Raw genomic sequence first — 27359 nt, forward strand, 5'->3', positions numbered from 1 at the left:
ATTATGAGATTTCTTTGTAAATAGCGGCTGTATTAAAGAAAATTAAGCGGAGGTGCCTTTAAGAGCATGCTACAGCAGATCAGGGGTGGATTCCAATCACAAGTGATCCTCCCTATGCCCTATACTCACTCCGAACAGCAGAGCCCTTGAAGTGGGTACTCTGAAGGAAACATGGCATTACTGTATGAATGTACCCTTTGCTAACAGTCTTGTGGAAGGGCCACAATTCATTTTTTCACTTTCGTTTTTAATGAGCTTTCGAGTGGGATCCCCTCCCACAGCAGTGCCCTTCAAGGAAGCAAAAAATGCAGTTTTGAATTTGCTCCGGAACATCGAAGTGCCGTTACATCAGACGAGTAACAGGTCAGATAAAATGTCCACTCCATGTATTGTGTTGCAAGTTTATCAGAAGAATAATACTCGATTGCTACCACATTTCCAACATCGCGTACCATTAGTGTAGACAGATTTATTCATTATAATGGGAGCGGTCGCGTCACTTTCAGTGATATAAATTAAATTAATCTTTTATAGAATATTGACAAACTGAAGGAGCTGTCAGGTTCAGCCAAAGCCAGTTTGATTTTGTTGAAACTAATAAAACATTAGACTAATCACTTTCAGAAAACTACCATTAGGCTACCACAGTACCGCATCTCCCTATACGCATATTGCGCAGTCTGCGTATGGCACCAACTCCCTAGGGGGGCACCAGAAACTCCACCGGCTGCCCTTACTTGCATGTTATATGTTATTCAAGAATCTTGTAGCAGGGGCCTGGGTAGCTCAGCGAGTATTGACGCCGACTACCACCCCTGGAGTCACAAGTTCGAATCCAGGATGTGCTGAGTGACTCCAGCCAGGTCTCCTAAGCAACCAAATTGGCCCGGTTGCTAGGGAGGGTAGAGTCACATGGGGTAACCTCCTCGTAGTCGCGATTAGTGGTTCTCGCTCTCAATGGGGTGCATGGTAAATTGTGCATGGATCGCGGAGAGTAGCATGAGCTGCCATGTGTGGAGTCTCCGCGGTGTCATGCACAGCGAGCCACGTGATAAGATGTGCGGATTGACGGTCTCAGAAGCGGAGGCAACTGAGACTTGTCCTCTTCCACCCAGATTGAGGTCAGTAACCGCGCCACCATGAGGACATACTAAGTAGTGGGAATTGGGCATTCCAAATTGGGGAGAAAAAATAGAACCCTGTAGCATTCGCAGAACACAGTTGATCCATTCGTGCACCATATTACCAGGGTAATGCTATGGTACTGAATGACTGATCATGTTCATATTTCATGATATGTCATGGTACTCCAAGGTACTTTAAAAAAATACCATGGTTTTACACATGTCATACACATGGGGTTATCACAGACCATGTCTGAAAAAAATAAAAAAATAAACAAGTGTATTTCCATGGTGCTTTTTGTGAGAAATATAACAGAATAGGCTATTATTTGTGATAAAGGAAAAAATGATGTACAGTATACTGTATATACAAGAAAATGGTTAAATACTCAAAAAGCAAATAAATTACATAAGTATTTATAATTACGACTCATTAAAAAAAAAAAAAAAAAAAAAAAATATCAGTGCCCTTTTTTATCCTACCGCACCTGTCCCTGCTAAAATCTGTGCATGTCACTGGAAGAAGTGTTCAAGTTCTCAGATAATCAGAGGCAAGTTTGAAATCCTTTTATCTCCGAGAAATTCACTGGTTGCATGGACTAAATCAGACTGATGATTGCTTTAATTTAAGCTCTCGGCAAAACAGGTAGCTTTTCTTTTATCTTCAGGTGTTTTGGCTGGGTGCTTACAGACTTTCAATTTCTGTTTCTCTTACTATTTGATTTAGACCGCAATATATGGGGGAATTAAACTAGATCGTGAGGCTACTTTAGGACATTATTTTTGGTCCTGTCAGTTATATTATACAGTGTTCATTTTCAACTGAAGGAGCTCATAGTTTTATGTTCATTGTTGACCTGGAAGATGAAAAACGAGCTATTGCATCTCTCTACGAAGTCTTTTTTAATCTCCAGGAGTGTTCTGGGCCGACAATCAGGGGTAACTGAGTTTTTGTGTGTTTATTTGTGTACTTTTGTTAAGTTTAATTTCTGTCTTGATATACACAGGACCTTGGTTTTCTTTAAAACAGATTTCGATCTGGCCAAGGTTAATATATGGAGGGAACTCACAGGTGCTTTAACAGTTAAATTTACACATGACCAAACCTTTTAAGTTTGTGACATTTAATATAAAGGGTTTAAATGACCCAATTAAGAGGAGAAGTTATCTTTAAAAATAAAAAGCTGATATTGTTTATTTACAAGAAATGCATTTAACAGATGCTGAGCATAAGAAATTAAAAAGGGAGTAGGTAGAGAGTCACGTGACGCCATGCAAGGAGCAGACGTGTAAACAGCGAGGATCAGGGACTCGGTTTGGATGGTGGAAAAAAAAAAATCATATAGTTGCCGCTTTAACATTTGTTGGAAATCAGGATTTTGCAAAAGGGATATATTAAAGGCTGAAATCAATGTCTATATGGAGACCAACTGGTCCTCAGTATCCTCTGTGTGCGTGGCTTGGGAGGCATTAAGGCAGTTCTTAGGGGCTGGATCATACAGTATGCCGCATTCACCAAAAAATACAAAGCACAAGAACTCATGGAGCAGGAAGGGAAAATTAAAAGTGCAGAGGCAGAGCTGAAGCGCCAAATGTCATCTGAAGGCCTCAGAGAATTGACCGGACTGAAATACAGATATAACACTATTTTGTCGTGGAAAGTGGAGTTTTGGCTATTCAGGAAAAGACAGTTTTACTTTGAGTCAGGGGACAGAGTCTTTTTGTACCATTCCCTCAGTGAAATCTGCTAGTGGTGAAAAATTTACCTCAGCCGTTAATATTAATAATGCTTTTAAAGATTTCTATCTTGATCTTTATAGTTCCTCATCTTCGTCCACTGATGAAGATATTAGAAACTTTGTGGAACCATTAGAACTCCCTAAACTGACGACGGAGCAGAAAAATTCTCTTGATTCTGAGATAACATTGCAGGAGCTTGACGAGGTAATTAAGACTTTGCCTACGGGCAAAGCTCTGGGGCCAGATGGCTTTGCTGCTGAGTTTTTTTTAGATCTTATGCTACAGAAATGGCTCCACTTTTGTTAGAAGTTTATATGGAATTATTAAAGAATGGAAAGCTTCCGCCAACCATGACACAAGCCCGGATCAGTCTGATTCTTAAAAAGGACAAAGATCCAAGTGAGTATAAGAGTTACCATCCAATTTCCCTGATCCAGCTAGACGTTAAAATTTTGTCAAACATTTTGGCTAACCAATTAAGTAAAGTTATGACATCTCTTATACATATAGATCAGGTGAGGTTTATTCGGGGCCGCAGCTCTTCTGATAACATTAGGCATTTCATCAATATCATGTGGTCAGTGGCGAACGAGCAGACTCCGACCCCTGTCATCTCACTTGACGCCGAAAAGGCGTTTGATATGGTAAATCTCTCCCTGTAGATGTCCCCCTCTCTTATTTCAAGCAATTTGATAGCATAGCGAAGTCCTTCATTTGGAATGGTAAGCGTCCCAGATTACATTTCAATGAGTTACATAGGCCAGTTGACAAAGGTGGGTTAGGCCTACCCAAGATTTTGTTTTATTATTATGCATTCGGTCTCAGACATTTGGCTCATTGGTGGCTTCCACCTGAGAGAGAGCCCCTCCCTGGTTTTGTATTGAACAGGAAGTTCTTGCCCTTATTTTATCAACGCAAAGCCTTTCTATTAAACTAACTTGAGAAGTTAAGTCGTACCCCATTATCTCGCATTTGCACGCAGTATGGACAAAATTGTCCAGAGTGTTTAATTTAAATGTTGCCTCGAGCATGTGGCTGAACCCAAAATTACGTATTAATAAGTCCCCTTTCTGCTGGTCAGAGTGGATTGTGAGGGAGGTTAATACACTTGCTGACCTATATGAGAGTGGATTGTTGAGATTGTTTGAAAATTTGGTCCAACATTTCAGGATTCCCAGATCTCAGTTTTTTAGGTACTTACAGCTGTGCCACCTGCTCTGTACTATTTTTGGGAGTAGCATACACCCACCTAAAGTGACAGATACTCTAGAAGTGGTGATTACTGCTTTTGGAAAAGGTCATGAGGCATCAGTGTATTACTCCCTGCTAATTCAGAGTCTGGGGGATGGAGCTTCAACTTCTCTCAAGAGATTATGGGAGAGAGATTTAAACTTAATATTGGAGGAGGGAGTGTGGGCTAGGATTCTAAAAAATGTCAAGTCTGCATCTAGAGATTCAAGTGTGCGTCTGATGCAATTTAAGATTTTGCATCGATTATACTGGACACCCTCTAGATTGTATAGGGTGGTTGTTCGGGGGGAGGGGTTTAATTTATATAACTAATTACGTATTTATGTTGTGTGTATCTGTTTTGTGGGTGGAATCAATAAAACATTTTAATAACAAAAAAAGGGAGTGGGTAGGTCAAGTTTTTGCTTCTTCATTTAATTCGAAAGCAAGAGGAACTGCCATTCTAATTAACAAGAACATTTCATTTAGCATTTCCAAAACTATACTTGACCCCAGTGTTGGGTAAGTTACTTTCAAAAAGTAATCCACTACTGATTACTAATTACTTTGGGGGTGGGAGGGGGGAATGTAATTAGATTACTTTTCTAATTACTTAATCTGGAAAGTAATTAGATTACTAATTACATTACTTTGAAGTTACTTATCAAACCAGCGGAAAAAAACAAATGTGACACTAATAGCTCTTATAGTACTTTAATATTGAGTGAAATATTAACCAAATTACAGCAATATGACAGACAGAAACTTGGCAAAAACCTTAATTTCATTCATGTCTCATTTATATATATATATATATATAGTCAAAACAAGTGAAAAAAATCTACCAGTGCTGAAGAAGTAATCCAAAGTATTTAGAATACGTTACTGACCTTGTGTAATCTAACGGAATACATTACAAATTACATTTACAGCATGTATTCTGTAATCTGTAGTGGAAAACATTTCAAAAGTAACCCTCCCAACCCTGTGTACAGATGGAGGCTTAATCCCACACAACCTGAATTTTGTACATTTCTTAAAGAGCAAATTAGCATTTTTAATGATACCAATAAGCCCTCTTCCCCCAGTAGTTTTATTTTGTGGGAAACTTTGAAAGCCTACCTAAGTGGTCAGTGTATTGCCTACACCAAAGGACTGATAAAATAACGGAATGCAGAGCTGAGTGCTCTTGAATCTGAAATCTCACTGCATGAAAAAAACGTATCAAAAGGCTCCAACTAAAGCTCTGTATAGAGAGTTAGTAAATAAGAAATTGGACTATAATACAGTGAATATTTATCAAGCAGAGAGAGCGATTATTCGATCAAAACAACGCTATTATGAGTTTGGCGAGAAAGCCCATATGGTTTTAGAATGGCAGCTTAATGCAACCAAAGTAAACAAACAATTATTGACATAAATACTGGTAATACAGTATCATACAACCCTAAGGATATTAATGATACTTTTAAGGATCTTTATACCTCCCAACCGTGCATAGACTCAAAACAAATGGAAGCCTTCCTCTCTTCAGTTAATCTGAATCTATAGCAGATGAAGACGGGCTTAGTTTGGACCAACATTTTTACATCTCTGAGTTGATTGAGGCCATCCAATCTTTACCATCCAATACATCCCCAGGGGGGATGGCTTTCCCTCTGAGTTTTACAAGAAATTTAGAGATCTTATTTATCTTATTTAATGGAGCTAATTGAGCAAGGTAGGAAGGACAAGTGTTTCCCCGATTCCTTTTCTAATGCTACTATATCTGTTATATCTGTATTTATAAGAAAGGGAAAGACCCTCTGCAGTGTGCCTCCAATAGGCCAATTCCCCTTCTTAATACTGATTATAAATTGATTACTAAATGATAAAAAAGAGACTTGATATTCATCTCCCTCTGCTGGTCAACCCAGATCAAACAGGTTTTGTAGCTGGTAGACTGTCTTCAAATAATTTAATAAGATTCTTTAATATAATTCATATGGCGAATATGAACCATATTCTTAGTGTAGCTGTTTCTCTCGATGCTGAAAAGGCTTTTGATCGAGTCGAGTGGCCTAGTTATTCAGAGTCCTTGAGATATTTGGTTTTGGCCCTGCATTTATTGAGCTGATTCGATCTCTTAACAAATCTCCCTGTGACAAGTAGGAGGGCATGGCCAGGCCGTGAGGATGCACGGCCAGCCCTGAATTGTTCTAATCAGCCAGGAGGGGGATAAAGACGAGCCAGTGGTGCCAGTTCGAGAGAGAGAGAGAGAGAGAGAGAGAGAGAGACACGCGGCCGCTGTGTGTGTGTCTGTGTGTTTAAGTTGATTTAAGTTAATTTATGTCATTAAAAGTTTCATTGACTGCTCAGCCTGTTCCCACCTCCTCCTTGCCCATCCTTACTCATTACACTCCCAAAGCTAAAATCGTCACAAATGGAATTACCTCTGATATGTTTCCCCTTTACAGGGTATGCAGACAAGGATGTCCACTCAGCTTGTCTCTCTTCGCTCTTACCATTGAACCATTAGCTGAAACTATTAGAAGTAACCCTGACATAAATGGCTTCGAGGTCGGACCTAATATACATAAAATATCACTTTTGCAGACGATATTCTTTTATTTTGAACTAACCCGGGAGACTCTCTCTTTTATTTGCAGGATTTACTACAATTATAGAGCTCATTTTCTATATACAAGATTCATTTTGTCAAAAATGAGGTTCTTCCATTATTTGGATTTGATTTTAAATCTATCAGCCATAGATTTCCTCACTCACAGGATTTAAATATTTGGGTATTCAGGTAGATGCAAATTTGAAGAATCTTTTTAAGCTTAATTTGACTCCTCTCTTGGAGAGAGTCGGTAATGACCTAGTGGATGGACTTACCAATAACTTGGTAGAATAAATGTAATAAAAATGTATATTCTAAATAAATTATTTTTCAGGTTTCAGTCTCTTCCAATTTATATCCCATCCTCTTTTTTTCTTCTCATATTTGCCGTTGTAAAACCCCTAATGTCAGTTTTGATGAGTAAGTTCTTGACTATGATCAGAGTGGACTGAACTTCCCAATTTTAAGATGTAATTTTGGGCCGCCCAATCCAGATTTTTGGTCCAGATGTTCGATAGTGGACCTACCCCTCCATGGCTCAATACTGAAAAATTTGAGGTAAAAGAAACATGTTCTACAGATGTGTTATATAAATGGGATGGAAAATCAATTAAAATAGCAACAAATAACCTTCTGATTATGGGCTGGACTGCAAAGAATGCTGGGACAAGAGAATTTTCTTTCACCTAAAACTCCTTTATGGGGAAATAGATTGCTGCCAAAAAATTTCAGAATAGGAATTTTAAAGTGTGGGCCAGTAAAGGAATTAGCCATTTAGAGCATTGTTGTAAGGATGGGGTCTTGATGTCATATGAACAGCTTAAACAGGAATATAATTCATCTAATAAAGAAATTTTTAGTTACTTACAGCTCCAAGATCTTCTCAGGGTTAAATGCAAAATCCAGTGGAAGCTTCCTAGCATGACATGCATGGAACAACTGTGTTATTCAGAAAACCACTTCTAGAATGTATGAAGTTCTCATGTCGGGGCAGTCCAAGACTGACCCAGATAATTCCAGGACTGGTGGAGAGCAGGATTTAGGCATTAGCAAAGAAGAAAATTTGGAAACGTTTTAGATTACAGCCCGCAATTTAAAGTGTAAGTACACCAAATTTACAGCATACCTTTTTTGTATTACTAGTGTAACTACACAGTACGTACTTGTAGGTATAAGGGAACAATATGAAAATTTTGGGGAATAAAAGGGTAACAACCTGGAAAATTACAAATAATTTATACTGTAAGTATTTTATAACTAAAGGGTAACTATTCTAATAGACGTGGTATATGACCTTATACTATGCTAAACAACAATCTTACTTTGAAAGCAATTAAGCAAGAACATACTGTACCTTTTTGTTATAATAGTGTACCTACACATATAGGCTACTGTAGGTATTGTTTAACTATGGGGTACATACTCTATTATTACAGGATACATGAGTTACCTGTAACTACACAGAACAAGGGGGTAACAAGTTGGACTTACACTGTAACAACACGGAACAATGGAATATTTACACAGTAACTACAGAAAAATGGGGGGGGTTGCTGGCGTGACTCGCAGCTGAGATGGACTGTATGCAGTACACTTTGATAAGGTAAGTAGCCTACATTGAAAATTCTAAATAAAATCATAGCAGAAACTCTAGATTTCAAGTTTTGTTGTTCAGTAATCTCCATCATGTATCCTGTAATAATAGAATATGTACCCCGTGGTTAAAAAAAAAACCTAGGCCTATATATATATATATACATATATATATATATATACACATATACATAATACCTATGTATTATTACAAAAAGGTACGCAGTGTATGTTCTTGCTAAATTGCTCACAAACATAAGATTGTTGTTTAGCATAGTAGGTCATACATACCACATAATATTAGAATAGTTACCCCTTAGTTATAAAATACTTACAGTATAAATAATTTGTAATTTTCCATGTTGTTTAGCATAGTATGTCATCCATACCACGTAATATTAGAATAGTTACCCCTTAGTTATAAAATACTTACAGTAATTATTTGTTATTTTTATTACAAATATTATTATATTATTTGTTACCCCTTTATTCCCAAAACTTTGCATATTGTTCACTTATACCTACACGTAAGTAATTTATAGGTACACTATTATCACAAAAAGGTACGCTGTAAATTCGGTGTACTTACGCTGTAAATTGCGGGCTGTAATCTAAAGCGTTACCGAACATTTGTGGAAGGATCTATGCAGGGAGGGTGTTACATCAACTTTAAACTCTAGATATAGGCTAATCCAATTCAACTTTATTTCACGCCATCCAGACTACATAAATTTAATACCAATATTTCACCCTTTTGCTTTAGGTGTGGTGTGGATGAGGGAACTTTTTTACTTTCCACTTGGTCCTGCCCTATACAGATTCTGGCTGGATGTATGTAGCATTATTTCCAAGATTAATGGAATTGCCTTTCCACCAGAGATCTGTCTCCTGGGGAATTTTACTAATTCTAACCATAGGAATATTCATGCCATTAAACTAATTGAAATTCTGTTGCTGATTGCCAAAAAATGTATCGCATTTAAATGAAAATTAAACACCACTATACCAACTGGAAGCAATTTTTTTTTTTTTTTTTTTTTTGCATAATTAATTAAAAAACAGCCACAATGCAGAAAAAAACACACACAGACATGAAGGGGTGAGACTACCAAACATCAAGAGTGCTAAACACACACACACACACACATGTTGGTGCAGCTATCATTATGAGGACTCTCCATAGACATAATGATTTTAATACTGTACAAACTATAGATTCTATCCCCTAACCCTACCCCTAAACCTAACCATAACACAAAACTTTCTGCATTTTTACATTTTCAGAAAAACATTGTTTAGTATGTTTTTTAAGCGATTTGAATTATGGGGACACTAGAAATGTCCTCATAAACCACATTTATAGCATAATACCCTTGTAATTACCAGTTTGTAACCTAAAAAAAAAATGTCCTCGTAAAACACTTAAACCTGCTCTCTCTCTCACACACACACACACACACACACACACACACACACACACACACACACACACACACACACACACACACACCATCTTGCTACAACCAGGGATAAGGTTATTATTTGTTTGATCATTTTTATAAATTAGTTTGTAGCTGTTTTTTTATTGCTGTTCACTTCATTGATTTTTTTTATATATATATAATTTTGCTAAATAAATGCTACATTTGCCATTTGAAAATGTTTATTCTTCTGTTTGAATTATCACTGCACATTCATGTTCATTTACTTGACAATTATATTGAATTACTTTGACTTTATTGAATTTTGAATGTTTGATGAAACAACGTGTGTCCCCAATTCTATGAGTATAGCTTTCTTTTTCTTTTGCTAAAGTATCATCATTCCTAATACAGTTAATGTGTCCTGTGTATATTTCTTCTTCTTGTCCTGTTTCTTCTTTTCATTTTTTTTATTTTTTATTTTTTTGTGGGGTTGTGTTATTGTTAGTTAGATTTTTGTCTTAGTCTTGTTTTTATGTCATATGTGACTGTATATGTATGTACATTGTTCAACTTAAAAAGCATAAATAAAATATTCAAAGAAAAAGAAAAGAGATTAAACACTCAGAAACATTTCATTAGTTAGGGTTAATAACTCAAGTTTTGCATGAAATCATATATAATTGCATTATAAATTTGGGCTAATTATGCCTCTTTGTTCTATAAAGATTTTTTTTCTCAAATAATCAGACATACTGTATTTCTCTAAACTAAAACAATTACCACAACCATCAAAACAGATTTTGCCATACAGCACAACAAAATGCCCACCATATTATTTTTAGATAACAGTAATAAATATTGACATTACTTTTTGACATAAATATTGACCAAACTTGAATGTATTGATTCACACTGAAAAATGTATTATTAAAAACTACACTTACAGAAGTTATACAGTATAAATCTTTGGATTTCATTCCATTTGAATTCTACTTAATTTTAAATTCAAATTACAATTCTGTATCCTGTTTGTTACCACATTTTAAATTCACTAACTGAACTGGAATTTAAAAGGCATATCTGGCAAGACAACAGGGGGAAAATGGCCTTTTAAAGTCTTATATAACTGTTCTCATGAACTTACCACACAGGTTGAAGTCCAAAGAAAGCATGCAAACAGTAATGCATAAATATAATGTTGTCTTAACCTGTAAACTAATAATATACAGAAATCTATTACCAAATAGTTAAAAACTTGAACTGTTACTAATTATTCTTTTGAAATGAAAATGTACTAATGCTTCCTATAAACAATGTTGTTATTACCTGGTGAATTCTTCTTGGATGGTATGACCATTGCTACATCTGTACTTTTCCTAGAACAACTTAACTTCACTTTCAGTGAATATCAAATGTGACACTGACTTCCAGCCTGCACACCAGTGGTGTTTGCGGGCCAGATATATACAAGTGGGTGGACCTGGTGATTCTGTCCCTATGAGTCAATATTTGCTTATTTCCACAGCTTAATATATAGCTGCACAATTACTGGTACAATAACAATAATAAGTTGTTTAAAAAATTAAGTTTATTATTAGTAATTTAACATAATAGGCCAGAGCAATGTGATAAAAAAATAAATGACCATATAATAAAATACTGTAAAATATCATATCCATTAAAATAATAATTTCATTATTACAAGTTATCTTTATCTGTTAATTTGACGGACTTGATTATTTTTTTTCAATTATATTTGTTTCCCCGATAGGTTTGATGTTGTCTTGATAAAGCCAATTTTCAGTAATTAAGTGATAATTAATAGTATACGCAATTAATTTGTAGAGTTGGGGAATGTTACCGGTAAAAGAAAGGTTATGCTATTTTATTATTGATTATGAAAATAATTGTCATATCATTACTTTGTATGGAAAGTAGCGCTTGTTAATTTAGCATCATTTTAATTGAAAGATATATATACTGCAGAAGAAAAAATTGTTATCTGAGAATGTTGAATATAATATTTAAAATACTAATATTTTTAAATATCTAAAAACCCTTAAAAAAGATGCATTCACCTGAGCAGCAGCATATAAGATATTTAGACTTGTTTTTAGAGAATAGATCTTGAATATAAGTATATTTTGTCTTTACTGCACTCGCAGAAGTATAACCAAGTGAAAACAATTTCACTTATATACAAAATACACTTATATTTAAGAGACATTCTCTTAAAGCAAGTCTAAATATCTTATATGTTGCTTCTCAAGTAAATGTATCTTGTTTTAAGGATTTGTATTCAATTTTAAATGGAAAAGACAAAAACACTTGATAACAATAGGATTTTTTGCAGTGAATTTCTTTACTGAATACACTTTAATTCAGTGAATGCCATTTAGAGGTATTTTTAAAAGATGATTTTGTCCTCTTTTTTGTTAGTAAGCACGTTTAAAACAACCTTTTATGTCGGGCACAAGCTGAATATTCGGTTAAGAGCTAACGATTAATCGTTGCAATAATCGCCGAATAGTTGAATAAAAGTTCTAATAATTGTTAGATTAATCGATTATCGTTAGCTGCAGCCCTACTGAAATATGAAGCACACACATAATCCAATACACAGTGAAACATCACACACACATATATTATTCTGCACTGATGTGATCAGGAACTTTGTTAACCTTCAATCATGGACACACTGGGTTCTTCACTGACAAAAGTGGAACCTGACATGGTCTTCCGCTGTTGTAGCCCATCTGCCTCAAGGTTCAATGTGTTATGCATTCTGAGATGTTTTTCTGCTCACTACAATTGTACAGAGGTGTTATCTGAGTTACCGTAGCCTTTCTGTCAGCTCAAACCAGTCTGGCCATTCTTCGTTGACCTCTTTCATCAACAAGGCGCTTCCGTCCGCAGAACTGCCGCTCACTTGATGATTTTAGTTTTTGGCACCAATCTGAGTAAACTCTAGAGACTGTTGTGCATGTAAATCCCAGGAAATCATCAGTTACAGATATACTCAAACCAGCCCGTCTGGCACCAAAAATCATGCCACGGTCAAAATGATTGAGATCACATTTTTACCCCATTCTGATGGTTGATGTGAATATTACCTGAAGGTATCTGCATGGTATTATGGACTGCACTGCTGCTATAAGTTTGGCTGATTAGATAATCATAAATATGTAGGTGTACAGGTGTAACTAATAAAGTGGTTGGTGATTGTGTGTATATATGTATTTACAGTTTATATATATATATATATATATATATATATATATATATATATATATATATATATATATATATACACACACACACACACACAAACACACACACACAACAGTTAGTTCCGGTCCTCGAATCTGATTGGATGAGAGACGTTCCTTGAGCGCTGATGTCTCAGAACAGCAGCTCTCCAAAGATTCACTGTTTGTATCACTCCGCCACAGTAACTGTTGAAAACAAGGAGCATCACGAGCAGAGCATGTGAGCGGAACGGAACGGTGATAATTTCACCTGAGCAGAGAGTGCCTTTTTGAAGATTCCACTCCGCTTGCTCAGGCCGCTCAGTGCTGCTCGCTCAACCCAGAATGCGCTTCGTGATATGCTGGTTTGGGAATCTGCAAAATAAGCAATAGGCCTGATGTTATGGAGCTCTAACATTGTTTTAGTGAAGTTGCAAACCTTATAGCCTAAATAAATGCAAAGTATAAATCAAAGTTAAGAATGAGGAAATCGAAAGGGAGTGTGGAGAGACCATGAGAATTAGCAAATATTCCTTTTGAAGTCGTACGTGTCACATTGCCAGAGAGCACAAGGATGTGTTACGCGAACATGGCAGTGCAGCAAAAGGTGAGCTAGTAGGCTACACTACTATTCGATAATAAATTAATAGATAAGTAGATGGTAAGGTATCTTGTTGTTTTGCCATCATGTCAGTGCAGCTGCCAGCTAGATGCAGGCCTGGTTCAGCAGGGTTGCGAACGTTAGAGCACCCTCAATTGAATATGTAAGCTTAATAATACTGTATATGTGCAAAGCATTTTTCCTTGAATCCCGGCGAACACACACAAAAAACCAATAAATGATCTTGAAGATCAGTGTGTCCTAATTTGCAGGTGCAGCATTCTGCTTTCATGCCTCTACTGTACAATTGAGCATTTGATTAGTAAAGATTTCCGCTCACATAACTGCACAGCTCACATAACTGCTAGTCAGTTTCCCAAAGCCAAATCCACACCTTAACGAGAAGTGAAATGTAAAAAAAAATGACTCTAGATTAGTGTTTGCAGATAACATCTTCGACATCGCTTGCTGCATTCATGCACAGAGAAAAAATCTATAAATGACTGTACATTAGAAAAAAAAAATTTGTGAATTAAATAATTTTGTTTTAGGATCATTAAACATGATTTCATCTAATATATATATTGGACAAAATCTCACTTTATGCAGGACAAATATTTTTTATTTGATAAATCTTGCTTGGGCCACTGTAGCCACCCCCTGTGTACGTGCTTGGAACCAAGTATATTACAGAGAAATTTCATGTCGGAGCGGGATTTGAGGGAACGCTTTTTTACTGGTGAGCGTGAGCGGTAATTGAGCGGAGCATCCGCTTGTGCCGTGAGCGGTTGAGCGGAGCACACACACACATGGAGTGGGTTATTGAGCGGAGTGTCACACCGCTCCGCTTCGCTCACATGCTCTGATCACGAGCATGGTAGAAACGATACTGGCTGCGTCAGACAATTTTCCTCATCGATTTAGATCCATTTCCTTACCGGACATGGCAAACAATACTTTTTTCACGAATATATAATTTGACCTGAAGTACAAAAGCTGGTCAGATGAGGAAGAAAACATCGGAGGGAAGTCAACTTCAAGAAGGGTAACCATCACATCTGCAGATTTAGACAACAAACCTAACATTGTGTGGCGAACAGTGTGGGCTGTGAAGTGTTTCAAATCTTGGTTAAGTGAAAAACAGCTTGCCATCGACCTTAAAACCATAAAAAAAGTCACAGCTAAGTCCAGTGTTGAGATTTTTATGGGTCCATTCGGATGAGTACAGGAGAAATGTAAGGCATTTGCAGTTACCTCAGTCTTCAGGTTTTTTTTTTTTTTTGCCACATTAATGAGCCTCCTCTTAGCCGTGGATGGAATTTAATGCAAGACTCCGAATTCACGTCCACCAACAACATTTTAGAAGGTGTTGTTAAACAGATCCAATGGGCTGATAAGGATAAATCAACACACTACCCCCCGATTTCAGCAAGACCAGCAAATACTGAATTATTTACAGACAGCAAACCAAATTTGTTTACCCTTATCAATCTTTTTACCATTTCCACTTCAGGGTCTAGGTGTACATTCGAACTCATGAAATATACTGTCTATACACCGATTAGCCAGAACATTATGACCACTTGCCTAATATGCTGTTGGTCCTCCACATGCTGCCAAAAAACAGCCGACCCACTGAGGCATGGTCTCTACAAGACCCCTGAAGGTGTCCTGTGGTATCTGGCACCAATACATTAGCAGCAGATCCTTCAAGTCCTGTAAGTTGTGAGGTGGAGCCGCCATGGATGGACTTGTTGGTCCATCACATCCCACAGATGCTCAATCGGATTGAGATCAGGGGAATTTGGAGGCCAGGGCAACACCTTGAACTCTTCGTCATGTTCCTAAAACCATTCCCGAACAATGTGTGCAGTGTGGCAGGGCGCATTGTCTTGCTGAAAGAGGCCACTGCCATCAGGGAATAACACTGTCATGAAGGGGTGTTCCTGGTCTGCAACAATGTTTAGGTAGATGGCACGTGTCAAATTGATGTCAACATGAATGGTTTCCCAGCAGAAAATTGCCTTGAGCATCACACTCCCTCCACCGGCTTGTCGTCTTTCCATCCTGGTGCCATCATTTCCCCAGGTTAACAATGCACACGTACAAGGCCGTTCATGTGATGTAAAAGAAAGCGGGACTCATTGGACTAGGCAACCATCTTCCACTGCTCCAAGGTCCAGTTCTGATGCTCGCGTGCCCATTGTAGGCACTTTCAACGGTGGAGAGGGGTCATCATGGGCACGATGACCGGTCTGCAGCTACGCAGCCCCATACGCAGCAGGTTGCGATGCATTGTGTGTTGTGACACATTCCTCCAGTAACCATCATTAACATTTTCTTTGACTTGTGCCACAGTAGACCTTCTGTCGGTTCGGACCAGACAGAATAGCCTTTGTTGCCCTCGCACATCGATGAGACTTGAGCGCCCAACACCCTGTCGCAGGTTTGTTGTTTGTCCCACTTTAAGACATAAAATAAATATGAACTATATATATATATACACACACACTGTATATACCAGTGTTGTAGTACTCGAGATCGGTCTTGGTCTTGAGACCAGTCTGGAAACCACTTTTTGAAGGTCTTAGTCTCGTCTCGGAATCAACCACATTTTTATTCGGTCTTGTCTTGGTCTCAGACAAAAAGGACTCAGGATTTTATTTAAAGAATGGTCAAGACCACAACTGCGGGGATATCACTAAATTGCCTGTGCATTGTCTGATTTATTTGTTAACACCATTACTGTGATTCGATGTAAAACTTCCTGCTTCAAATACAAGCAATAACTTGACTCATTTCTAATTTGAAGCATGCATCAAGCACAATTTTTGTTACTATTAATGGCTGTCACCCCTCCCCACCCCCCTTCACATGCGCTCCAAGAAAGTGAATGCGGGAGACAGGAGAAGAAACTGTGGCTGTCTGAGAGATGTCAGACAAATCTTCTGTAATACAATTTGGCTACTTAAACCAGTGTTTCCCAACCACTGTGCCCAATAGTGTGCCGTGAAAGACTGTCAGGTGTGCCATGGAAAATTATCAAATTTCTCAAAATAAATAAATACAGTTTTTTCTGGTATTTTAGTGAAGGCGTAGAGATGGAAGAGTTTTAAATTTGCTGTCAAACGCAACTCCTCACATGCCCACAAAAAGATGCTTATCACACTTGTAGTAAAAACATTCAGTCAGTGAACCGAATGAATGAATAGAATACAGCAGGTGTATTGCTTTACTCAAAGACTAAAAGCTGTTTATTTGTGCACAGCATAGATTTACAGATGTTATGAACAGATGTGGCTTGTCGCCTTTCTCTCATGAAACATAAAAAGAATATGAGAAACTGTTACATACGATTACTAAAAGCAAATTCTCCTGTTTTAAACAAGTCCAAAAACACTGTGATTTGATGTGTAGATTCTGAGGTACTGTAGTTCAAGGAGCGTGTATGACATCTGAACTGGTGAATTGAGGCCGGGCGCCTGCTGGATCCAACCTCTGTCAGTGCGACTTGTGTTTTTTTTTCTCTCTATCAACAACACAATTTTGACCCAGGTATAGCCAGGTGCAACTTTATTTCTGGAAAATACATAAATAAAAAATAAAAAAATGATTTGCTGTGCCGTTGCAAGAATTAATTTGAAAGAACAAATCTACAAATTGGAAAAGACACAAATTTGTTGGTTTTTCATTATCCAATTAGCGCTCTTGGCATCTGTGACCTCATTATACAGCGTGCCTATGTTACTTGTGCTTTTTGCATAGCCGAATTTCAAACATTACCAGTTCACGCTACTAAGACAGACAGAAAACATGGACAAGTTCTTGAAAAGGAAAACTATCAACGATGGTAATGTGGGATAGTGGTGTGCCATGGGATTTGTTTAATCGTAAAATGTGTGCCATGGCAGAAAAAAGGCTGGGAAACACTGACCTAAACCACAAAGAGTTCATCTGCAAAAAAGCATCCAAAAGAAAACACACAGCAGTATGTAAATTCTGCAATGCTTACCGAGACGGCTGGGACCACATCCAAATTTTATCGGCACTTAGAAAGGAAGCATAAAGAAAGGTAAGCTAAGTGTAAGTGATGCTAGCAAAGCTAGCTAGCTAATGTTAGCAATCTGCCTCTTGCTGCATTCCATTCAACTTGTAAAGTCAGATTTTCCAACTTCCCACTGGGAAAATGCAATAGAACGCCACTTGAAGTCGTAATTACAACTTGGAAAGTCATGCGGAAATTTTAAACTCCGATTTCACCAAGATGCAGGTGCGTGATGTCACACAATCTTGTCGGCACCCAGGAAGATGTACAAAATAAGTGCTAAACATTCACTTTTATTAAATAATATTAATAAATTAGTCAAAATTCCTACATTACACGATATTAAAGCTTGTTTAACAAACGTTAGCAGAGTACCAGGTGTTCAAATCATGGTAAATTATACTCTCTTTTGATAATCGAACTCCTGTAGCACAAATGCTAGCTTGGAGACATCTCTAGTGACAGTCAAACACCTGCTAAGCTAACGGGAGCATTGGAGTTTTGTTTCCTTTAAGGCCATCTTCTGAGCATCTGACACTGGAATGCCTTTAGTTGGAGATCGGAGATATCAAGTGGAATATCCCACATCCAATTTGAATGGAACGCAGCATCTGTACCTAAACTCATCTTCACCCTTCACCCAAAGAGATTTAGCGAGCATTAGCTATACATATTAGCTACCAATGTATTTACTGTTTTTAGGGCGCTAGTTTCAGTTGCTTGCCAGCTATTTGCCACCTAGCTAGGTGTGCAAGCTACCTAGTTATATTGAGGGATGTAGCTAATGCAGGGGTAACTTTGTGAGAGATTAAGGGGACACGGCATGTAGTGACAAATTGTTGTTCGCAAGTTACGTTTTTGCTTGTGATAAACAATGACAAGAATTGAATTGACCTACATAACAGCAATATTCTTCTGAAAATCTTTTTTTGTTTGTGTTCTGCACATCTAGGATTGAATGAGGGTGAGAAAATTATTAGAATTTTAATTTTAAACGAACTATCCTTTTAATGGCGCATTCAAGTCACATTAGAATGATCATATTTATGGGATGAGTGTAAATGATCACCACAGTCCATAAAAATTGTAACACTGAAGGAGAGAGTCATATTAGTGACCAGAACAGAGACTTGTGGGGGTGGGCTCTTTTCATTTGGGCCAATAAGCAACCACCCAAATACCCTGGCAATTGTATAGCAATGTGCTAAAAACAGAGTTAAAACAACTTAACAACAGCATAGCAACAACCTGAAAACCACCTAGAACACCCTGTCAACTGCAGAGCAATAGGCAAAAAACACAGAAAACAACTTAGTAACAGCATAATAACAACCTGGCAACCACATACTGTAGCATTGCGCTAAAACACACAGTAGATCACCTTGATAACTGCATAGCATGCCCTAGCAACCATCCAGAAAACCCTAATAGGCACATACTGTAGCATAAATATGCTACAAAGCAAATATAACACTTTAGCAACCACCAGAAAACTCGTTTTGCTTAGGAAAAGACGATTCATCCATCTTCATAAAATCAAAAATTAAATATTGTTGGACATTTTCATGAGCGTTGGTACAGTAATTATTCATACACATCGCACCTTGGATAAATGTAAAATGTAAACACATGTGATTGACTTTTATATGAATAGGTCTCCTGGAAAGGCGGGAGACTGATCACACATAACCTCATTATTTCACAGCTTTCGTAATGTTTAAGCCTAAACTTATCAAATTAATTTGTTAAAAAAAACAAATTTAAACTTACATGAGTAGTTTCTTGTCTTCCCCAGAGGAGACAGACAATGGAATCAGAAGATTACAAAGGACAGTTCGGACTGCTAAGCGGATTATTGGTTGCCCCCTGCCCTCCCTTCAAGAACTATACACTTCCTGAGTGAGGAAAAAGGCTGGAAAAATCACTCTGGACCCCACTCACTTTGGTTGCTTAGGAGACCTGGCTGGATTCACTCAGCACACCCTGGATTCGAACTCGCGACTCCAGGGGTGGTAGTCAGCGTCAATACTCGCTGAGCTACCCAGGCACACTACAAATTCAAACCTTAATAACTAGTGAGAAGTGAAAGGCTGACTCTTGATCAGTGATTGTAGATGAATTCATCTTACATCACTTGAGTTGTTTCGGCCTATCGCTACGTCCGTGCGATCATGGACGCGGAGAATGTCTTCGTTTATGAAATAATTTCACATTTTACAACAAATATTAAATAGTACAATTCTTGGATTAAAGCATGGGTTATAGATAATGGTAGCACTGAAAATGAGATCATAAGTTTGTAGCATCCCTTTTTTTAAATATAGGCCTATCCATTCACATTAAAATCAATAATCATCCAATCAAACTCTGAATGAGCCAAAGATGACTTTGATGGAAATAAGACACGTCCTCAAATTTGTGAAGACTCTCTCCACTGAATTTTATCTTAACTACCGAAACCTTCAAGTCATCGCTACATGACATTGTTGGTGCAGACTGCTGGCGTTTTTGATTCAAGCAGTCCAGACATTTCTATTTTATTTTGCTTCGAATATTCTTTCTAGAAGAAAAAAAAACCTGCAGCCTATACACATGGAAAAATTATTGCTATAATAATTTAAATGTCTAAAATACAAAGCACTTAAAAGTTTAATTGTGATGCATTTTGAAATATGTATGTACATTTCTGGTTTATAATATGCCTAGTTTGAAGTTAAATTGATATGTAATGGTATGTAGCCTACTTGATGTTTGTAAAGATATGTGACACTATAATTTTTAAGTAAATGTATTGTTACAACAAATGCATTGAAGTCATAAACCAAAGTTAAATTTAGTGCATCTTAAATGCATTTTATCATATAATTAAATTTGATTTTTTTTAACACATTGCTGTAGGCATAAAGTGTTACTTTTTAAAGTGGTTGTCCCCAGGAGTCACGTGACACCATGCGAGGGTCGGACGTGTGAACGGCGAGCTCTGCGCACTTTTAATACAATTTGTGTCATAAACCGGTGAGATTCGATACACCCTGATTATTAACTGTTCTTGGCAGACAATATGTAAAAAAATTAAAAATCCTCGGGCTCTGGAGATATTAAAAGACACTTACGTGCTTGGGCTGATTACCCTGAGAAACAGGCCGAAAGCCCCAGACTTAATTCAGCTGCTGAATTAGAAATCCGACATGAATTGATGAATGTGTCAACAATGCTGACAAAGATCATTGCAGACTTGGAAGATCTTGCTGTGATATGTCGATCGATCACTTCCATGGAGAAGAAATTCTCTGAGTTGGTTACGAGATTGTCAGACATCGAGAAAAAGATCGATTATCTGGAGTCATCAGAGAGGGAATTAGCTGCTAATCCACTAGTGACCAAGACAGACTTGGAATGCGTTTGAGAAAAAAAATTTAGGATTTGGAGAATCATAATCGACGAAACAATGTCCGAATTGTTGGAATTCTTGAGCATGAGGAAGGCTGAGATATGGTGAAATTCCTAGACGAGCTCTTCCCGAGTCTTCTTGACATATCAGGCCATAAGCTGGAAATCGAGCAAGCTCACAGAGTCCTGGCTTGGAGATCTGCTGAGGGAGACAGGCCCCGATCAATTCTGGCCAGATTTCTGAGATCATCTGATAAAGATCTCATGTTACGCGAGGCGAGGCGAGGTGTAAAGGAAGGCTTTCTTTAAAGAAACGTGATCGATTCAAGGAATGCAAGAATCTCTTACATCAATGGAAGATCGTTTTTTGCACTGATGTTTCCGGCCAAACTGAGAATAGATGCTAAGGATGGCCGTAAAATATTTACATGCCCACAGCAAGTACTGTCCATCATAAAAACATTGGAGTGAGTAAGCCATTTGGTGATTTTCATGTTACTGCTTAGTGAACCGACTCACTGAAGCTTGGCATCTTTTTCTTTTCGTTTTGTGCTGGTTCCGCCTAGCGGCTTGAGTTTGTTTTGTGCAGTATAATTTCTTTGGGAAAGCTTGTCGACGAATCTGCTCATTTTGGATGCGTATGCCTCCTGTTGGCTGGAGTTGATTTTGTGGAATATTTCTTGCAGGACATTGGAGTGAGTTTGACTGCCCAAAGAACGCCCGTTATTTTATTTTTTTTGTGCTGGTTCCGCTAGCGGCTGGAGCTTGTTTTGTGGAGGAACACACCTTCGAGACAGTCTTTTGTGTGTGTGTGTGTGTGTGTGTGTGTGTGTGTTTATTTTATAGATTTTCTTCTGTTATGTAATTCTGTCTTACAAATTTTTGTATAGAAACACCGGACTTGAGCAATCCGACGGCAAAGTTGTTGCGGGGGCTCTTGTAGGCGTTTTTCTGTTTGTTTTGTTCTGGGGAAAGTTCGGGGGTTGATTGTTGCACAAATGTGGAATGTGGTCTTTATAATTTTATTTTTGACACACAATCTATTTTTTCTAATATGTCAAAATGTAAAATGTTAATATGAGTGGATTGTCTCTCTCCACATGGAATGTGAATGGGTTGGGGCACCCCATAAAAAGAAGGAAGGTTATTTCTTTTCTTAAACGTAAGAAATATGATATAGTGTTTCTTCAAGAAATGCATCTTTCCCCACAGGAAGTTGAAAAATTGGGGAATATATGGGGTGGACATGTTTTCTTTAGTGCTGGCTCAAGGAAGAGTTGGGGAGTCATTACATTGATAAGTAAACATCTACAATTCAAATGTCTCAAACAGATTAAAGATAAATTAGGAAGAGTCATTATTGTTTTAGCAGACATTCAGGGGCAAAGGTTGATTTTGGCTAATATTTACGCACCTAACGTTGATGATCAGTGCTTTTTTATAGATCTTGAAGGGATGTTGCAAGCCACTAGCACCCCTCATGATATAATATTGGGAGAAGACTTTAATATTTTGATGGACTCAGTCCTTGATCATAGTGAAGCAAAAGTGTGCAAGCCCCCTACAGCAACATTGACACTTCTCAGGATGTGTAAAAATCTTGGTCTTACAAATGTTTGGAGACTTCTGAACCCATCTGGTAGGGACTATTCATTTTTTTCCATCAGCCCATAAGATGTATTCTAGAATATATATCTTTTTTTATATGTCAGTCCCTCATTTCATCAGTTGTTGATTGCTCAGTTGGAAACATCTTAGTCTCAGATCACGCCCTGGTGAGTTTAGAGGTGTTGCCATATACAGAGAAAAATAAATGATATAGCTGGTGCTTTAATGTATCCCTTTTGCAAAATCCTGAATTCCAACAAATGTTAAAGGCTGAAATCAATGTTTATATGGAGACCAACTGATCCTCTGTATCCTCTGTGGGTGTGGCTTGGGAGGCACTTAAGGTGGTTCTTAGGGTCCGTATCATACAGTATGCCTCATTCATCAAAAAATCCAAAGCACGAGAACTTGTGGAGTTTGAAGGGAATATTAAAAATGCTGAGGCAGAGCTGAAGCGTCAAATGTCATCTGATGGCCTCAGAGAATTGACCCGATTGAAATACAGGTATAATACTATTTTATCACAGAAGGTGGAGTTTTGGTTAGTCAGGGCAAGACAGTCATACTTTGAGATAGGGACATTGAGGAGCCCTCCACAGATGTTGACATAATCACATATCAGTCTATGGGATATCATTTTCTCCTCCTGCATATTGCAGGTCTCCACCTCTTTGTTTATGGAGGACCCTCTCTCCACTGTGGCCTGCCCATGAGACAGGAGAAGCAGTTTCTTGCAGAAGCCCCAAAGCTCAGTATAGCGTTGGCCCAGAACACCATGCAGGAAAACATCTAGCCTGGTCTCTGTGGGTCGGTATGAAAGGAAGGTCTTCCAACAGACAAGAAATCATTAAACTGTTGGATTATCACATCACCTGCAGAAAATAACAGTAAGGAAAAAGAATATTAAAGTAGAAAAAAATAAATTATGCATATAAATTGATGCATAATATTTACACAAGTTGATATATGATATATAATATTTTTACATTTAGAAGCATATTTCATAACTTGAATAAATACACTTTGATAGAACTGCACTATTCTTTCCTACCAGCAGAGACACCTCCTGACAACTGTTGGACTTGCAAAAACCTCTGCACCAGTTTTGTCATATTGCTTTTGCACCAGTCAGGATCAGACGACATCATGCTGGGCTCAAAACAAGCCACCTGCTTCACTACAGGATATTTTAATGGGCTCTTGTCCTGTACTTTCTGGATGATAGTGTGCATCACCTTGACAAAGTCTTTCCTAAACTCCAGGACTGTGAGTTCACCTATCTTTTTCTGTTTTTGTAGTTCCTGATGAGGGGAGGTAAACAACCTATTATAACCTATTTTGATCTATTATAAAAGTAAGCTTTTAGCTGAACACATCAAAATTAAAATTTTTGTAGGTGAACAATAACTTAAGGAGTGATTCTGCACCCAGGCCTATGTAAAATTCCTTTGGGTTTACCCAGCTCTGCCTACCACTGACATCCAGCCTCACTAACTGCAGTGGAGTGATGTCCTTGAGTAACTCTTTCTTGACAAAATGCCTCAGCATACTCTGCCAAAAGACACAAAAAGAATGTTACTCAAATATTACATTTTAATTCAATTTAATTAATTGACATTCAATAGAAAAATACTAACAGGTATTCTTCTTTGTGTTTGCTTCATATCCTTTATTGAATTAACATATTCCCTGTTTTTTGTCTTGACTTTTATGTTGAAATTCTGGTTCAGTTCCCTGTTCCTGTTTCCTGTTAGTTTTGTAGTCCTTTGTAGTTTCTTTTCATGATTGGTTTTCCCCGATTGTTTCCCCAGGTGTTCCTCATTCCCTTGTTTTCCCTTGTGTATTTAAGCCCTTGTTTTCCCTTGGTTTCTTTGTCAGTATTTATCTGTATTATTCTGTGCTTTTGTTCCCTGAGTTTTGTTTCATTATGTTCTGAGTTACCTGGTTTACCTTTATTTTATTAAAAAGGCTACATTTAGATCCTCATTCCTCTCCTGTCTTGTCACACTGTCTCTTAACCTATGCATGCAATTAATAGTAAATCACCCATAACAAGATCTGCACTGTACTAGAATTACAATACCTTCATCAGCTCAGCCAAGTCTTTGGCAAGGAACGGAATCGTATGTACATCCGTTTGATAGAAGGCTAGGAAAGGACTGAAGGTCCTGGTGATAGCCATGTAGAAATGCAGCTTTGCCAGAATAAGAGGGTCTTTTTCAGTAACTTCAAGAGTGTCATACGATGCTGTTCCAGGATTTGCTAGCTGCTTTTTCCTGACTGCATCCACGTACATAGTAACTGATGGACAGACCTCCAAAACTCAATCCACTACTGGTAGATTTTCAAGCCACCTGTGTCCACAGAATGGAAGTGGAAATTTTGTACACTTGGTTAGAGCAGTGAAATCCTCCCTCCAAGCTGGTGCATGGTGGAAGAGTACGTGCAAGGCCCTCAGAACCTTCTCCAGCTGCCACGCGGAGAAGCCATGTTTGTAGGCGTTATGCAGGGTGTGGAGGCCACAGCTCCCCACCACAATCAGCTGTGTGCCACCAAACCACTCACGATGCTCTTGTTGCAGCAGTTCTAAAAAACCTCCAACTGCCATTCAGTCCATCCATAGAAACAGATAGAAGCTTTTGCAAGTCCAGCTGCATTGCACGTTCCTGTAAAAATAAATAAATAAATTATATATAATTATATTATAAAATTATATATAAAAACTATATATAAAAAACTGTATACTGTAGGGCTGTGTAACATGGTTGAAATAATGGAATTAGGTTTGGTTCATTTATCAATTTAGCTCATGTGATACACATAAATGCACGGCAATGTCATATGTAAAATGTAAAAGATTTTCTGATAGTATTTTTGTCAATAATTAACTAAATATTGCTAGCTATAATACGTAGAACTATTTGGGTTGCTACTTTGAAATGGTGAAGCAAATCCTGAGCTGTCCCATGTCCCATGAACTGCGACCCTAGGTATCTTGATTGAACGTGATTTCCCCAATATTGGACATGCAGGTCCAATTGCTTCTTTTTGGACATCTCATTAAGGCTCTCATCAAACATTAAAACAAACATTTCCTTGTTGACATCCGCGACGAGTAGCTTGGTTATGTAAGGGGCCAGTCCAAATCTAGCAATGTAGGTAGTCTTGTCTTTACCACATGCAAATGTACGAGCGATTTCAGAGTCAGGAAACATAGCTTGGAAAATATCCCCGACAGACTCGTTGGCGGTATAAGACTGGTGCTGTGTAACCATGTGGAGACACCATAGTACCTCGGCTCTAAGTGCTGCGGTGGAGCAAAACGTTGTTCGGATGTCTGTTGGACCTGAGGCCGCGGTGCTTGATGCTGAAGCTGATACTGCTGCACGGCATGGAGTAGTGCTCTTTGGTACTGAGGTGGGCGCGACAGAATAGAACTGAGCAATGCCGGTCGTTTTCTGACAGAATTCTACAGCCGCTTTTTGTTTTTCACACTGGATGTGGGTCTGCAAAGCTTTGATCCCCATCGTTCCGAGTTTTAAAACTTTTTCACAATTTACACGTGACCTCGTACATACTGCCACTAACTTGTTCTAACCACGGTGCAAAACTAGGGTTATGTAACCAGTTTTCATTAAATTTGCACTTCCCCATGGTTAAAGCCATTTACTAATGTCCGGTTCGCACACCTAGCGACCCCCCACAAACATGTAATTGTTGTTGGCTCCGCTTAATTTGGTCTGCGTTATAAACAGAGGAACACATTTTTGTAACACAATTTCAAAAAGAAATGAGTGAAAATAAAATTTAATCTTCGTTACGCTATTGGTTCAGTTGCATTTTTCAGACCTTTGAAATGTGAATTTAAGACATTTTAATGCTAATTAAGGCCTTATTTTTACATTACGGAATTTAAGACTTTTTAAGGATCCGCGGACATCCGGGTATGTCCACAAAACTTTCCTTTCTCATGATGTATAGGACTTGTTTTACTGTGGATATAGATACTTGTCTACCTGTTTCCTCCAGCATCTTCACAAGGTACTTTGCTGTTGTTCTGGGATTGATTTGCACTTTTTGCACCAAAATATGTTCATCTCTTGGAGACAGAATGCATCTCTTTCCTGAGCGGTATGATGGCTGCTTTGTCCCGTGGTGTTTATACTTGCGAGTACTTACGAGTACTTTGTTGGAAAAAGTACTCGTGTCATGCACAAAGTAGATATCCTAAACGATTTGCCAAAATTATAGTTTGCTATTATGAAATCTGTGGAGTGGTTAAAAAATTAGTTTTAATGACTTCAACCTAAGTGTATGTAAACTTCTGATTTCAACTGTACTAATAGGTTCCCCCATTTGATACATTTCCATCTTCCTCCATTTTGCTTTATATTCTTCATTCATTCAAATCAATATAGGTTGAATTTGGGCAGCTTTATAAGAATTTATAAAATTCTAGTCCTCCGAGCCTTTTTGACAACTTAAGAATTAAACAACTAAAAGACTAATTCTAGGTTTCCTATTATGCCATATATATATATATATATATATATATATATATATATATATATATATATATATATATATATATATATATACAGCACACACACACACACAAAGTAATTTATTCTGTTGTTTAAAAACACTTTTTGATATACTAACGGGTAGATTTTGAAAATGGAATATAAACTTAGGGAGAGTTTTCATCTTTATAGTCTCTATTAATTTCGTAATCAATAGTAGCTTATATTTAG

At 37.7% G+C, this 27359-nt stretch overlaps 1 protein-coding gene across 3 annotated transcripts in view; it reads right to left on the bottom strand.

Moving 5' to 3' along the window:
• The window catches only part of LOC127432035 (NXPE family member 4-like), a 66399-nt gene extending 55261 nt beyond the window's left edge, over positions 1-11138 (bottom strand). For 2 of the 3 annotated variants that reach the window (XM_051682804.1, XM_051682799.1), the window contains exons 1-2: positions 11040-11138; positions 10858-10928 (exon numbers count right to left, since the gene is read on the bottom strand). In XM_051682804.1, the coding sequence (XP_051538764.1) occupies positions 10858-10928; positions 11040-11070 (102 nt within the window). In that variant the 5' untranslated portion in view covers positions 11071-11138. The remainder of the gene's footprint in view (positions 1-10857; positions 10929-11039) is intronic. The other variant, XM_051682802.1, reaches the window with a different exon arrangement.
• Between the last annotated feature and the right edge of the window lie 16221 nt (positions 11139-27359).

This window comes from Myxocyprinus asiaticus, chromosome 41 (genome assembly GCF_019703515.2).
Source record: "Myxocyprinus asiaticus isolate MX2 ecotype Aquarium Trade chromosome 41, UBuf_Myxa_2, whole genome shotgun sequence".
NCBI lineage: Eukaryota > Metazoa > Chordata > Actinopteri > Cypriniformes > Catostomidae > Myxocyprinus > Myxocyprinus asiaticus.